The 14,155-nt window shown below is 37.2% G+C and overlaps 1 protein-coding gene across 1 annotated transcript in view; it reads right to left on the minus strand.

Moving 5' to 3' along the window:
• Positions 1–10,155, minus strand: part of dym (dymeclin) — a 73,472-nt gene extending 63,317 nt beyond the window's left edge. Inside the window, exons 1-4 of the mRNA XM_012868991.3 lie at positions 9,923–10,155; positions 5,407–5,613; positions 2,945–2,997; positions 2,131–2,224 (exon numbers count right to left, since the gene is read on the minus strand). Coding sequence (XP_012724445.1) covers positions 2,131–2,224; positions 2,945–2,997; positions 5,407–5,546 — 287 coding nt within the window. The 5' untranslated portion in view covers positions 5,547–5,613; positions 9,923–10,155. The remainder of the gene's footprint in view (positions 1–2,130; positions 2,225–2,944; positions 2,998–5,406; positions 5,614–9,922) is intronic.
• Between the last annotated feature and the right edge of the window lie 4,000 nt (positions 10,156–14,155).

The raw sequence follows: 14,155 nt of genomic DNA on the forward strand, positions 1-14,155 counted from the left end.
ACAATTAAAAAAAAAAGCAAGAACTAAAGCATAATTGTAATAATCATCCATCACTGATTGCATGGTGACTTTCAAAGGTTTTATACATTTTGAGATTTTCAGGCCACAATAATTATGTGGGATTTTATGCCAAACTAGCAAATGAACAGTACATGGCCTTGAAAAGTTAATTAAATGCTGAAAATTTTGGTTAACTATTGTATGTACGGCCTTTGACATTCGTTTGCATGTAAAAGCCTTTTAAAGCATTTTATACTGTTTATTTTTGCTTTTTATGCCCTTCCTTCCTTGCAGAATAGTTCCTCCATCCATCCATTTTCTAACACTAAAGCAGTACTGCTCCAGTTGTGAAAAGAAAATCTGATGGGCTCTTTTTGGCATTAAGACAACAATTCTTAATGCTACACTGCCAGACAGGACACACACAAAAAAAAAAGAATAGTTCAACTTTTATTTGATTGGATGGAGATGGTCTGAATTAGGGTTGCCAACTCCTTGTAAAATAAATAAGCCCTGTTGACTTCACCCATATCGACAAGGTGATTTCTTTTTCTTTTGCCTTTCTTTCTGTGCGTTAAATTACTTTGCAAACATTTGTCTTGAACCTGAGTTTAATTTGATTGATAGGAATATGCACGCAAAACAGATTATTCGAGTTATTCAATAATTTGTAGTGCAAAATAAAATGAGCAGACTAAAATAAATATTCTTCTACAAGGAATAACCCCATCTTGAAAAGACCTCTGTCCCACTCAACTTAAAATAGTATAAAATGCCATAATAATAATATAATTCAGAACATTCCCACTTTGAGGAGTGGTCAGGTTACAGCTCGAAGGGCAACCGTCTGCAGCGTTTGAACTCCGTGAACGGCTGTCGTTACAATCCATGCTGCAAGAAGACGAACCTCTGCCCCAGTTTCCTCTCTTGAAGCCTCCCACGGGTTTTTCTGCCCTATAGCTCACTGCATCCATCGCTACATCAACTCTGACCTGCTTTCTTGTCTTTGCTCATTTAATAGGTACCCCCACAGCATGATGCTGCCACCACCATGAGAATTAAGGTGAAAAATGTCCAACCTCCTCTATCATGTTCATAAAACCTCACGATTATGCACGCATGTGTTGTGTTGATGTTGTTTTCACAACCCTAAGGCCCGGTGCAGTTTTACGTGGAGTTTACAGTAATATGGGAAAAGGGATGAAAGAAGTCATTTGAAAGGAATTCTGAGCCGTACAAAGAAGTGTGAAAGGATTTCAGCGACAAAAGCCAACAAATGTGGATAGATCCACTTGAGATGGGGTGCAAAGGCTTCCCTACCTGAATGTCCTGGAAGCTACTGAGAGGAAAGAGTTTGGATTAAGGGCTGAAAAAATTTGCAGCTATGTTTACATGCACAAAATGTCACGAGCCGATTAAAATGTATTGGGATTAAATAATCGGATTGTACCGTTTTTATGGGCACACAATCAATTAATCTGATCATAATCCGCGTGTATATGCGCCTGACTTTATTCAGAATAGAACCACTCTGACATGCGCAGATATCAAATTCCCCCAAAAAAATAGAACACAAGAACTTCCGTTCAAAAATAGTAATGAAAACAGGATTATACAAGTCTGTTTGTCTTCAGAGCGCCCAGGATGTACTTACACGCGGTTCTAATTACGGTTGAAACGTTGCTGAGTACACAGCATTTTTCAGCTCTTATTTTTTCCAATAGAGTGATTGTAGCAGGAGCCCTGACCATTTTGTTTTCCAACGCATTTCCACCACTCACCAGCGCAGAAATATGTAACGTTTACGTTGGGCGCACATGAGCACTCGAGTCAGTTTGCTTCATTCGTAATACCTAGAGTCTGACGAGCGTTTATATGCACGTTGATTGGATTATCCACCCCTCTCATTCAGATTATAATTTCATTCCAATTGAGTTTAATCCTATCAGGATATTTTGATTGGCCCTTTATTCCGATTACTTTTGTCCATGTAAACGTAGCTAATGACAGCTGCCCATCTGATGACACAGCCACCTGACATTGACTGAAAAAGAAGCATCCTTGAATGTATTTATTCATAGTTAATCGCAAAAGATCCCCTAAAATGATGCACTGTGCTCTCATACTCACTCCTGACACTCTGTGGAAATTTTCAGCTCTTTGGTTCTCCCCAGGAAGACTCTCACAAGAGCTCCGAAGTTCCCCGTTCTGGGATTGTTCTGAACTTGAAGGGGGAAACAAAGATCAGAACGTTATTTTTGCAGCACTAGTTCACAAACAGAGTAGTCAAATAAATGCAAATTTTCTTAGGCAGTGGAGCCCGCGGGCTATTTGTGGCCATGCACTGATTTTGGTGGAAGATTTTACTTGTTAATTAGGGCAAAATGATTACAGAAAAGTTAAAAAACTATTGAAAATGTTAAATACAACACAAAGTATTCATCTTTTAATAAACCCACTTTTGACATTCTCTTTAATTTCATAATAACATCTATCCAATGACGTTTAATTACTCAAATGCAGTTAGGTGCAATAAAATCTGATTTGAATTCAGTTATTAAATACCCAAATACTGTTCTTATATTGCTAGACCAAAAAAAAAAAGAGTTCAGTTTATTATTGTTAAAGAGTCACATTAAATCATTCAAAATAATTGGCAAACTGGATGAATACGGCAAATGACCAAAACCTTTTTAAATTTTGGATCTACAATAATTGACACATTCCCTTCCTACAAAAATCTGACCAATTTATTTACCGTATTTAAAATGGCCATATTTTGTAGAGCAGGTAAAAAAAATTAACAGAACTTTTTTGTTTTAGAAAGAAAATTGTGTTCGTTTTTTTGACTTGACAGTCTTGGCCCATGCACTGAAAAGTTTGGACATCCCTGATTTAGGGTTTAAATTTGAAATAAAACTTTGGAGGTAAAAAGCCAACATACTGAGAGTCTTGGCCAGGGGGACGACAGCCTCTTCAAGTAGCTTTGAGTCTCCACTGTGAAACAAAAAAAAGAAAGGCAAGAGTTAAAAGATAAGGTAATGATAACATTCACACCTTAGAAGGGGTAAAATGAGCTAGTTGTGCCTGCACGTTGCAGTTGTACTTTTTTTAATCTGAAAACATTACATGTATGGATGTATTTAATGAATGTTTCAGCTATATTTATGCTTTGAATAAATTATTCCAATGCCACGAAAGAACTCCTGGGTGACAAGAATTCAAATGGGCTTAAAATTAAAACCTCAAAACTCATTTTGTTGTAGATTTTCTTTATTTTGACCTGCTCAATAATTAAACATGCAGTAGAAATGAACAAAGTAGTTGAAACAGACCGACTAAACTTTAGTGACAAAAGCTCTTCAGATGGCTCTCCACACAATCTATGAATATTCATATTCATAAAAATCTGAATATTATTATAAAGTTAATTTATTCCAGTATCTCTGAGGGAAATATATAGATTAACACAGGCTGGTGATGTTTTAAAGGCTTTGTGTCCGCTAATAATGATTTTCCCCCACCTTTAACTAATAAAAAAACAATAAAAAAGGTACTTTTTTCATGCAGAAATGGGGGTTTAATGAAAAGTAGGTTTAATACCAGAGTTAAAGATTGCTCTTTTTTCAAAAGCTACTTTTAATCTGACAAACAAGCCTCTTAGACATGCATGTTCTGATTCCTTGAATATGAGGCGCGTCTAATGAGTTGTGTTACATTCTATATTAACCTGTTATGCAACCAAAATGACCAAAAACGATGTGATGTCAGAAAGATGTTCTCACTCACACCACAGCACTTCTGACAGCAAAGGTTTAAGTGAATTAACCGGGGCATTTTAAAAATGAAAGATATTGCTCATTTAACATTCTCTAAATGAAATATATAGCAATTCAGGCTTATGTTCAAAGCAAAATAATGACTGTTTAAGGTTAAAAATAAAAAGGCTTATTCCCAAAACCTTCCAGGATGAGGTTTTGGGAATAAAGTGTGGATCCTTCCTGGATCCGCACTTTGGGAGAACCCTACTTTCTTCAACCGTACGCCCGGCTGGATGCGTCCAGAACTGTTATGTGTGAAGAGTTGGGAGTGAGACTACGTTGATAATGTAATGCTGAATGTTTTGAGTATTACAGAGCTAATTCTTTCTCCCTTACACCTGTTCTCTGTTTGCTCACACTGTTTTAAATCATACAATTTTATATCAGAGAAAGATAAATTGAGTAGTTTGTAAGTTTTGACATCATTTATTAGGAGGGTAAAAAAAGGCTAGATACACCAAACTAGCCGTGTGAGATAAAGTAATCGCCCTTGTTGTTAAATAATGAGCTAAATGTGATTAAATTTCACTCGTCGGCCGGACCTGTAGAATGAAGAACTCACTTAGAAAGAAACTGAGGAGGTTCCCCTTGCCGACAATAAAAGTAAAGTCTAAAGTCCAGGTTACACCAAATGCAGAAAACGGGCAAGTTTCTAAGAATGTCAAACTATTCCCTCTAGATCTTATTTCACCTTGACGTTTTAATTAGGACACAAAGCAAAGAAAATTAACTTAAGGGATCGAGGCTGATCCGTGGAGGATTAGGACTCTGCTACAACAGACCACAGCTGATTTAAGATCCCCCTGTCTCAAATACATCTTGTGAATTCTTACACGAACCTGAAACAGACTTACACTACTGTAATGACAAAAAGCTCTTCAAATGGATCAGCATACAACTATATATATATATAAAAACAAGGCACGTTGCTTTTACAGGCTGGAATCCTGCGTTCTTGTTTTCATTAACTTTATTTACAAGGCAGCTGCATGTTAACAGTTAACTAAAATCACAAGTATGAGAGAAGCCTGGTTGAATCATTACTTAGTTGAGCTCTGCAAACATCCTCTTTGTCACTATGGGCCAAATGAATAAAAAAAAAAAAAAAAAACATTTCCCCAAGTTTTAAAGAAGTTGTATGAGGACTGATCGCCTAAAGACTTATTACACTTTTTTAATTAACTTACGAAACAAAACAACAGAAATTTTGATCCAGTTCTGACTTTAGAACGATGTGCTCATGGCCCCATAACAATGATTAGCTCCGTTTATCTGTCAGACACCAACGATTTGAATCCTAAACTCAGTCACGTTACTCTCGCCATCAGTTTATTGCAAAGAAGTCAGAATCATAAATACACAACTTAGGCAAAAGTGCACTTAACTTTCATCAAACATTGCAGGTATTAGGTAATGTGTTAAACGAACAATAAAAAGTAGGATATACTAAACATAATAATAATAATAGCTCTATTGCTTTACAGCTTTACATAACTAGAAATAGTGAAGAGTGGGAGACAGAAAGGAATACGGAGAATTTTCAACATATTACTTGAAATACTCTGTTTTTTTTTTTTTTTTTTACCTGTTTGTCGGACTGATGAAGGTGAAGGAGATGAGCTGATTCCAGAAGGGGTCGTTTTCAGATATGGACTCGGTGCCCACCAGGGCCTTGAGGCTGGCGTTGTCGGACAGGTCAGTGACCTGGCTGGTGTTTGCTCCCATATTTCCAGGCTTCTTCCAGCCAGACCTTCCAGTCGTCAGTCCTTATTTACTGGACATGCACCAAATCCTGCAACAAATTGAAAAGCGTTCATTTTTGATGCCATAAAATTATTCTTAAAAAATGCACCGATTTAGTTGGCCATCAATTCCAGTTTATAAACAGATTATACTTTGCTTTAACTTATCACCTTTACCTATATCAACCTAATATTCAAATATAGGCAAAAGGGAAAAAAAATATCTGCACACTGTAATAATAATAAGAAGAAGAAGCAGAAGGAAGGAAAACGAGTGTTTTTCTAAGGTCAGCTGCCCTGTTTCTCTTTAAGTAATTTAAATGCCAACAGTTTTCCTTTTAACGCCTGGCCCCACTTAAAACTGGCCGTGTACCACCAGCTTATTTTTTTGAAACTCATGGACAATTACAAATGAACAAATGTAAAGAATGGCGCTTGTCACACAGGCTGTCCAAACAAATTCAGTCCTTTAAATACAAAGGTTTTAGGAACCATCCGCAACGTGCCAATACCTGCATCATGTTCTGCTGATCAATCTATTTTTTTTCTAATCAGGTAAGGCAAGGCAAGGCAAATTTATTTATATAGCACAATTCAGTACAGAGACAATGCAAAGTGCTTTACATGATTAAAATATAGGAATAAAAGATATTTACATTTTTTTAAACCATATTGCAAATTGGGTTTGTGCAAAAATATATAGCACATTGAGAAAGTGTAATTATTAATGGATAAAGCCAGCTATTCTTGAGAGAATTTGGTGTATAGTCTGACAATTTTTGAAAAGAAATCTAATCCCCTATCACTAGTGTGTTACTACAGATTTTAATTTATTCATTATGCTGGTATTAAAACAGACACTTTCTAAGAAACAAGACTTTTGAATCTGTATTGTGATAAATATGGAAAACATTCTAGGCAGGAGAAAACATAGGGAAAATATTTGTGTTCATGTCACCCAGCTCCAGCTCAACACACAAGGCATCCTTAAATAGTAAATATTCTACCAACTTTTAGATGATCAACTGAATTTGACCTTATTGTGTTTAACTATAGTCAATCTGGAACCTATATAGCTAAATCCAGCTCAACAATTGGACCAATAGGCTACAGTATATAGTAAATGCCTCTGTCCAGTAACTTGCAGTACTCTAGACTGAAGCCTAAAGCCATGTAGGAGAAAATGTGTTTTTAACATTAATATTTCCATATGAAAAGAGAAAAATACAACTGAAATACCATTGTTGAATATTATTATTCACTGACGATGTTGGTTGCTATTAACCAACCATTCTCCTTACTTCTCAAACTCTTCGTCGTCAGGATGTCCCTACTACTGTATGTGAGCTTTATCAAATTCAACACCTGGTGTGGGCATCAGATTCGGGAGCAAAGTCCATCCAGCTGAGCAGATATAACCGCTGGCATATAGAACATTAATGAATCGCACCAGAATTATAACAAACCAACTAAACATTGCATCCAATGAGTCCTTTTTCAACTGCGATATTGTGACGATGTACTGTGCACTTCTACTTTTAACCGAATTAACCGAACCGGAAGACTCAGCTTACCTCACCTGCCAGATCGGACCTTCGCAAATATCACAAGCCGCAATCGGTGCATTTGCAGAGTTAAGACGCTGACTAGAAATTCCCAGTGTGTAATTTTCTTCCTGTGCTGCTAACCATGTAAACCATGGCATCGCTGCCCATTTATTCCCTGAAGACACGCACAGCATGGTAGGGCCTTATCTACAAGGATGTTAAATGCCTTTCACTGACACGCCTTGTGCAAACAGGTGCAACCGCTTACAATGAACACGAACAGTCAAGATGTGTGCAGTAGTGTTGACCACAAACTGTAGGTTGTGCTCCTTGTAACAAAGGGAAGTTTATTTCAGTAAAAAGACAACTCAGAGTGCTGTATATGAACATAAGGCGTTACGGGGGTTAAACATAGTGGAATAGTAGCAGCAGGTCACGATTTAGCATGCAGATATTGAATAGGAGGGGACCCAGGATGGACCCTTGGAGACGTACGTGTTTTTTGTCATCTCTGATGTAAAGTTACCTACTGACACAAAAAAGTCCCTGTCCTTTAAGTAGGATTTAAACCAGTCAAGTGCTGTACCAGAAAGGCTGACCCAGTTTTCCAGGCGCTCTAACAGAATGGAGTGATCGACAGTATCAAATGCTGCACTCAGGTCCAATAATACCAGCACTGTGGTTTTCCCACAGTCTCCAATACGGATTTCATGAAACACCTTGATAAGGGCGGTCTCTGTACTGTGGCGAGCACGGAAACCTGACTGGAAAACGTCAAAGAGGCTGGTCATTGTTAGGAATGTATTTACCTGCTGAAACACAGCTTTTTCAATAATCTTACCCATAAAGGGGAGGTTTAAAATGGGCCCGTAGTTCTGCAGAAGTAGCACCAAACTAAAGACACAAGGCGGAACCTGAGGCATATAATTGATACTAGCATGCTGCATTACTTATGTTCCCTCCATCACTGTGAAACGGGTACTGCAGGGTAGTTTCTTCTGTTTATATCCGAGACAGCCTGGGTAACAAGTTTAGCAAGTTTCTGGCCAAAACTGAAATTATTTGTTTCTGAGCAACTCTGATGCTGAACGAAGAAAACGAATGTCAGAAACCATTGAGACACCGGTGTGGTGCAACATTCTGTTTCCCTATAATAATGTATACAACCATGTTACACCATAGGGGATGCTACATGCTAGGGCTGGGCGATATGGATTAAAAAATAAATCTCCGATTTTATCATACCAAATCTGATTAATCGATTTTTTTCCTCCTTTTTGTTTCATAAAAAGAAATTAAAGAAATTATTATAAAACCTTGCATTTATGTCAACCATTTCGTCAGGGAGTTGACCTGGATTCAAAGTGCAACTAAAAACAAGCTGTGAAACATGCCTGTAAAACAAGATGGTAGCCATGCCGTTATAAACAATGAAAATATAACAAGACATTTGCTGCTAGTGGTATTACACATTGAGCTAAGAACAGGCTTCACTGCACTTGTGAACTTCAAACTAAGTTTTAAAAAAAAGTAAATAAGTAAATGAAGTACCTCGCATTATGGTAAAAAAAAGTTTCCACTTAACAATATTTTGACAATAATTTTACCTAAACATATATTCAGCATCACATGCTGTTCTCTTCATGGAAACCCAATAAGTGTATTGGCAAAATAAAATCCAGATTTTCCAAAAATGAAATCTTAAAGAATTGTAAATTCGAATTAATTGATTAAATGGATTTATCGCCCAGCCCTACTACATGCATTTGACCACAGTTTTTTTTTTTTTTTTTTAGGTTTAGCTAGGGCTGGATGACATAGCCAAAACTTATGGCAGATATATTATGATATATGTCTTAATTTTGGCCGATACAATATAATTACGATATTGATATAAACAAAATAAAAGTCTCGGAGAGAATGCCAAGAACAGATGCCGGGACAACATTAGGAAGATTAATTTGCTGTGTTTAGAAAATGCCAATATAAAACATTTTAGAAATATTTGCTTTAAATAATAAAACGCATAAAACTGCATGAAAGCCAGAACATCAGTCAAGAGATAAATGCTGTAATCATAGACTGCAATGTACATTAAAATATCAGAAATGTCATATCACCTGAATTGAATAAAGTTATATTGCAATATGTATTGATGCTGAATTCTTGTCCATCACTAGGTTTAGATATTAGTTGGCACTTCTTTGTTTCTGTACGAGTTTTGACATTTTTTAGGTTAGGGTTTGAATTCTGATTTCTTTAGTTTAGTTACCTGTGAGGAAGGTTAGGGATACAGTGGTAAAGTTACAGTGGGACGTTTAGTGATAAATAAATAATCACATAAATGAATAATCACATTTCTTCTTTTAACAGGTGTCCTGATTAAACGCATTTCGAATTGTGTTACGTCATTAAACGTCATTTTAAACAAGGACAGTATTTGTGCTTATGGGGCTATAACTGACATTAGGTCAAAACCACAAAGTTCCCTAAAAAAAAAGACTAAAAGACGCTGGTAATAGTCTTCTATCATCACTTGTATCGTTATCACAATAGTACAACAATACATCATGATAAAATGTGAAGCCTATATCGCTCACCCCTATAGTACCTAGCAACCTTAGCAACTTCTGGAGTCACAGCAACCCGTGGTCACCGGGAACGGATTATTTCAGTAGAACCGACTTTCGCACACCGCCGGGTTTTAGTTCGGGGTTGAAGGCAGAATTTCACAGCTCGTCGGTGACTTCTTACCGGGCGAAGAAGCTAGCGTTCGCCGCTTGTTTTGCAATCAGCTGACAGCTCGGCTTACCTGTCACAGAAGCTTCTCGCGGCTCCTCTGGCTCCTGCCGGCTTCCGTCAGCGCTGATGACCAGCTGTTACCCCGCAACGCAGCAGCCGTATCCCCGGCGCTTGACCGGGTTTGCTTCAACAGAGGGAGATAGCTGAAATTAGAGAATCGTTTCCTCTGCTAGCCTCGCTCTACGTACTACCGTCCTCCATGTTTTCCACGTCGCCACCCATTAGCGTAATGACGAAATGCGAGCGGATGTATGGCAAGCCATTTTAACATAAATTCGCTTTTACCGCCCTTACATTCGACATATCTCAAATTGTTTTATGACTAGACGTTTTAGCAATTTAAGATATCTCTAATTGTATTTTGACTAGTCAAAATACCTATTCGAGATATCTCTAATTATATTCTGACTAGTCGAAATGACATCAGATTTACCACTGAGTTGTATGGAGATGTCAATTTTGACAAGTCAAAATTCCTTAAGATATCTCTAAATGAATTAGAGATATCTTCAATTATTGAGCTTTTTCATTTAAGATATCTTAAATTACCATTCCGGATAGTCAAAATGTAGTTTTATCTAGTTAAAATGCATTTTAAGATATCTGGAATGTAATTACGGATAGTCAGACGAAACCGAATTTATGTTAAAACGGCTTGCCATAAGTGGCGAACCTGTACGTCCGTGACGTCGCCGCCAACGTTGAAGCCTGGTAACGTAATACCTGATTTACGTTACTAGGCTTCATTCTGTAACGTTACAAACACAAACTTCGATATATTTTAACATCAAATAGCCCCTAATTGTAAAGCGGAAGGAAAAGCGCCATGTCTGTTTTATTTTAAGTACACACATCTGAAAAGGGAGGCTTTAATTTTGTATTCGCCTCCTGATACCTCTGAATAAAAGCTGGCACAAGTACTTATCGTCAGAAATCCCCTTATATAATTTATATATAATATATAATTTATGAATAGAGCCCACCAACTATTCAATTTCAGGCATGTTTTTTTAATTGCCAAATAGATTTATTAGACAATATAACAGCATTATGAAGGCCTGCGGACACAAAGATAAGGTTGAGGAAAAGTTTATAGCTTGGGTTTGTTAGAAAGCAACATGCCAAGCTTTGAACATCTCAAAAAGCACTGTTAAATACACAATCAGGGGCGACCCCAGGGAGAAGATGCAGTCAAGACAACTATTATGATGTGGCTTAGTTTTAAAAAATTAAGACCTAAACACCCTGAACACTCCATTTGAACAATATTACATGGCAGTGGCATTATAATGTTGACGGGAGGCATTTCTTAATCCATCCAGGATGGATGGAGCTCAACAAAGGGTAATCCTAGTAGAAAATCTAGAGAGGATGAAACAAGCTTTGGACTGGGACAGACGATCTGTAACAATGAGCCATTGTTACAATCAGATTGCTTATTATTACTTGTTTGTTTTGTGAAAACGCATCTGTAGAGAACAGTTAAGATTCCCTAGGTTTGCTTATCAGGAACTGCATTTGCCACTGTTTTTGTTTTTCATTTATTTATAGGAGAGGTGCATTCGCTGCCTACAAACTGACATGCCTTTATTGACATCAGAGGAGTTCAGCTTTGTTGGACGGTGCTATTCTTTGCTGTCTCCATTTTATGACAACACTTGAGCTGTCTGCCGAGAAAAAATCTTTCTATCTCCAAAGTGGTTACCCTCATGAAAATGTTAGAGCAAAGTCTTCAGGAGGAGATGACAAAGCAGGCAGCAGCAGCATTAGAGGATGGAGACCACCTCATCAGGCATGGGGAAAAGCTTCAGATTTGGAAGTCTATGAGCATCCTATCCCTAGCTACAGACCGTCATAGGTTTTATTTTCAGCCAGACTAAATCCACCGAAGCCATTCAGTGACTGACCTCAGAGTTTGCCACGATTAAGCGTTCTCGACAGAGCTGAGAGGAAATCTCCCAGGCCTTCACCTCTCATGATAACACTGGAGGTAATCTATTATTTTTCATTTTGAGAGCAGTTATTTCCATTAGAAAGCTTGCTAACATCATCTGCTGTTTTCTCTTAGGTAGCAAACTGTGGCATCGTTTGGACACGAGTGTAGTGGAGGGAACACAAAGGCGAAATGTAACTGCAGAGGCCACGGTTGAAGTGCAGCGCTAGCTATCAGAGCCCAATATTAGCAGAATGGAAAATCCACTGGAGTACTGGGAGAGGCAAAAACTACCGTAACCCCAATTTACACAAACTTGCACTTGCATTTTTACGCACGTCCGCGTCTTCAGTATGAACAGGTATTTTCAAAGGCCGGAGTAGTGTCAAAAACAATAAAGAGAACAGATTAAAACCTAAAACAGTTGAAAAACTCTTACTTCTAAATTAAAATCTCCCGTTTTGCACATCATTGTCCAAGTTTCACGAGTATATCTAGCGCCCTCTTCGAGTTCAAAAATAGATTATACTTGTGATAATCATAAGAAAAATGTATGGTTATTACTTATTAACGATAATTTCCAAGGACAAAATGATAAAAATACAGGCAAGCGTCAGATTATATTGCTGGCTGTGATTATGCATTGGGCCAGTATGTGGTTTCATGTGCATACGATTGTTTTCTGTTAAAGCCAAAATCAGGGCCGCACAATGGACATGCCTGGTTTAAACTAAGATGTGGATTAAAGAGGGTGCTTCTACGCAGAAAGGAATTTTATTTAAATGCATATCTTCAGATAATTCTTGGAATGTGTTTAAGGTATTTTCACTTTGCATTAGTTTGTAAATGTATTGTTTTACTTGCTCTTTGTCTCATGTAAATAGTGTTGTATTTGCATCGTTACTTGCAGCAACCCTAATGACGGGTTTTCCCAATTTAGGATCATTTGTATTTAAGCAGTTTTTCATTTGTTGTTCCTTATAGGGTGTGGGTGGTTCTGTTTTTTACACTGTTGGCTACAAAATTAAAAAAATTCAAAGCTGCTTCCACAGATGTCACTTCTTGCCTTGTTTTTTTCGGCTGCTGTTTGGGTCCCACTTCCATGGCCGTTCGATCAGTCTGACAAACTTGTGACAGGATCAAAATGCAACAGGATGATCCTACACGTACAGCCAGAGCTACAAAAAATGGTTTAGATCAAACGCATCCATTTGTTAAACTGCCCAAAATCCAGACCTGAATCCTGGATTGATAAATTATCCACACAATCACAATGAGCTTTAGCTATTTTATAAGGACAGAAGAATGAGAAACAATTTTAGCCTGTAGATATGGGGACTTGCAGCTGTAATTATGGTGAAAATTGTTCTTGAAAGTGACTGACTTAGCAATGCTGAACAGCATTTCACATTTATGTTCATAAAAATTTAAATTAATAAAAAAAACATGCATTTCATTCATCATTAATTTATAGACCGCTTTACAAGTACTGCTGTACAGGTAAATAACTACAAAGTTTTAAAAAAAAAAATCATAAAAAGTAATGGAGCGATAAAATACAATGTTGTCAATGATGATAAAAGCTAGACTACTGCACTGATCGGTTTATTTAATTTAAAATCAGTCAAGGATAACTCCAACAGAACAGACACAGCCCAAAGAGTCCAGTGGTCCAGCAGCACTGTCGCATTCTGTCAGGTCAGATTTACAAAATAAAATTACCTCTCTGTCATTTTATAGTTTAAATAAAGCTTAGCTCCATCAATGAATCACCAGAATCAGCAGTTATAAAAATTGACAGATGCAGACGTTGAGAAGAGCAGTTTCTTACTGTAGACTTAAAACCAGACTGAGTCTTCTCAAAAATAATCACAAAGCTGCAAATGCTGACAGCTGAATAATAATAATAAAAAAAATCACACATTATCTAAGAGTTTAGAGAGGATAATTTGAAAGCTGACCAAGGAAGACAGACCAATACCTTCAGTTGGTCTGTCACATAGCTTTCAATAACAGTTTAGTGGCTGTAATGTTAAGGATGTCAGATATGTTCATTAAAAGTAAAATGATACATTTATCAATACTTCTGAGTCCATCTCAAGACATAAATGATTCAATCATATATGCTTTTTAACTCTGGAAAGAAACATTTTAAGATTTCACTTTTTAAAAAAAGGACGTTTTTATCTGGAGTAGTGTCCATATTAGTCCACCATGCAGGATTGTCAGTTTCAACCATCTGAAGGAGATGCTGTAAATTAATGTCACTAATGAAGTTGAACTTGACAGCTAATTGGAGAACACCAACTC

This window comes from Fundulus heteroclitus, chromosome 8 (assembly GCF_011125445.2).
Source record: "Fundulus heteroclitus isolate FHET01 chromosome 8, MU-UCD_Fhet_4.1, whole genome shotgun sequence".
NCBI lineage: Eukaryota > Metazoa > Chordata > Actinopteri > Cyprinodontiformes > Fundulidae > Fundulus > Fundulus heteroclitus.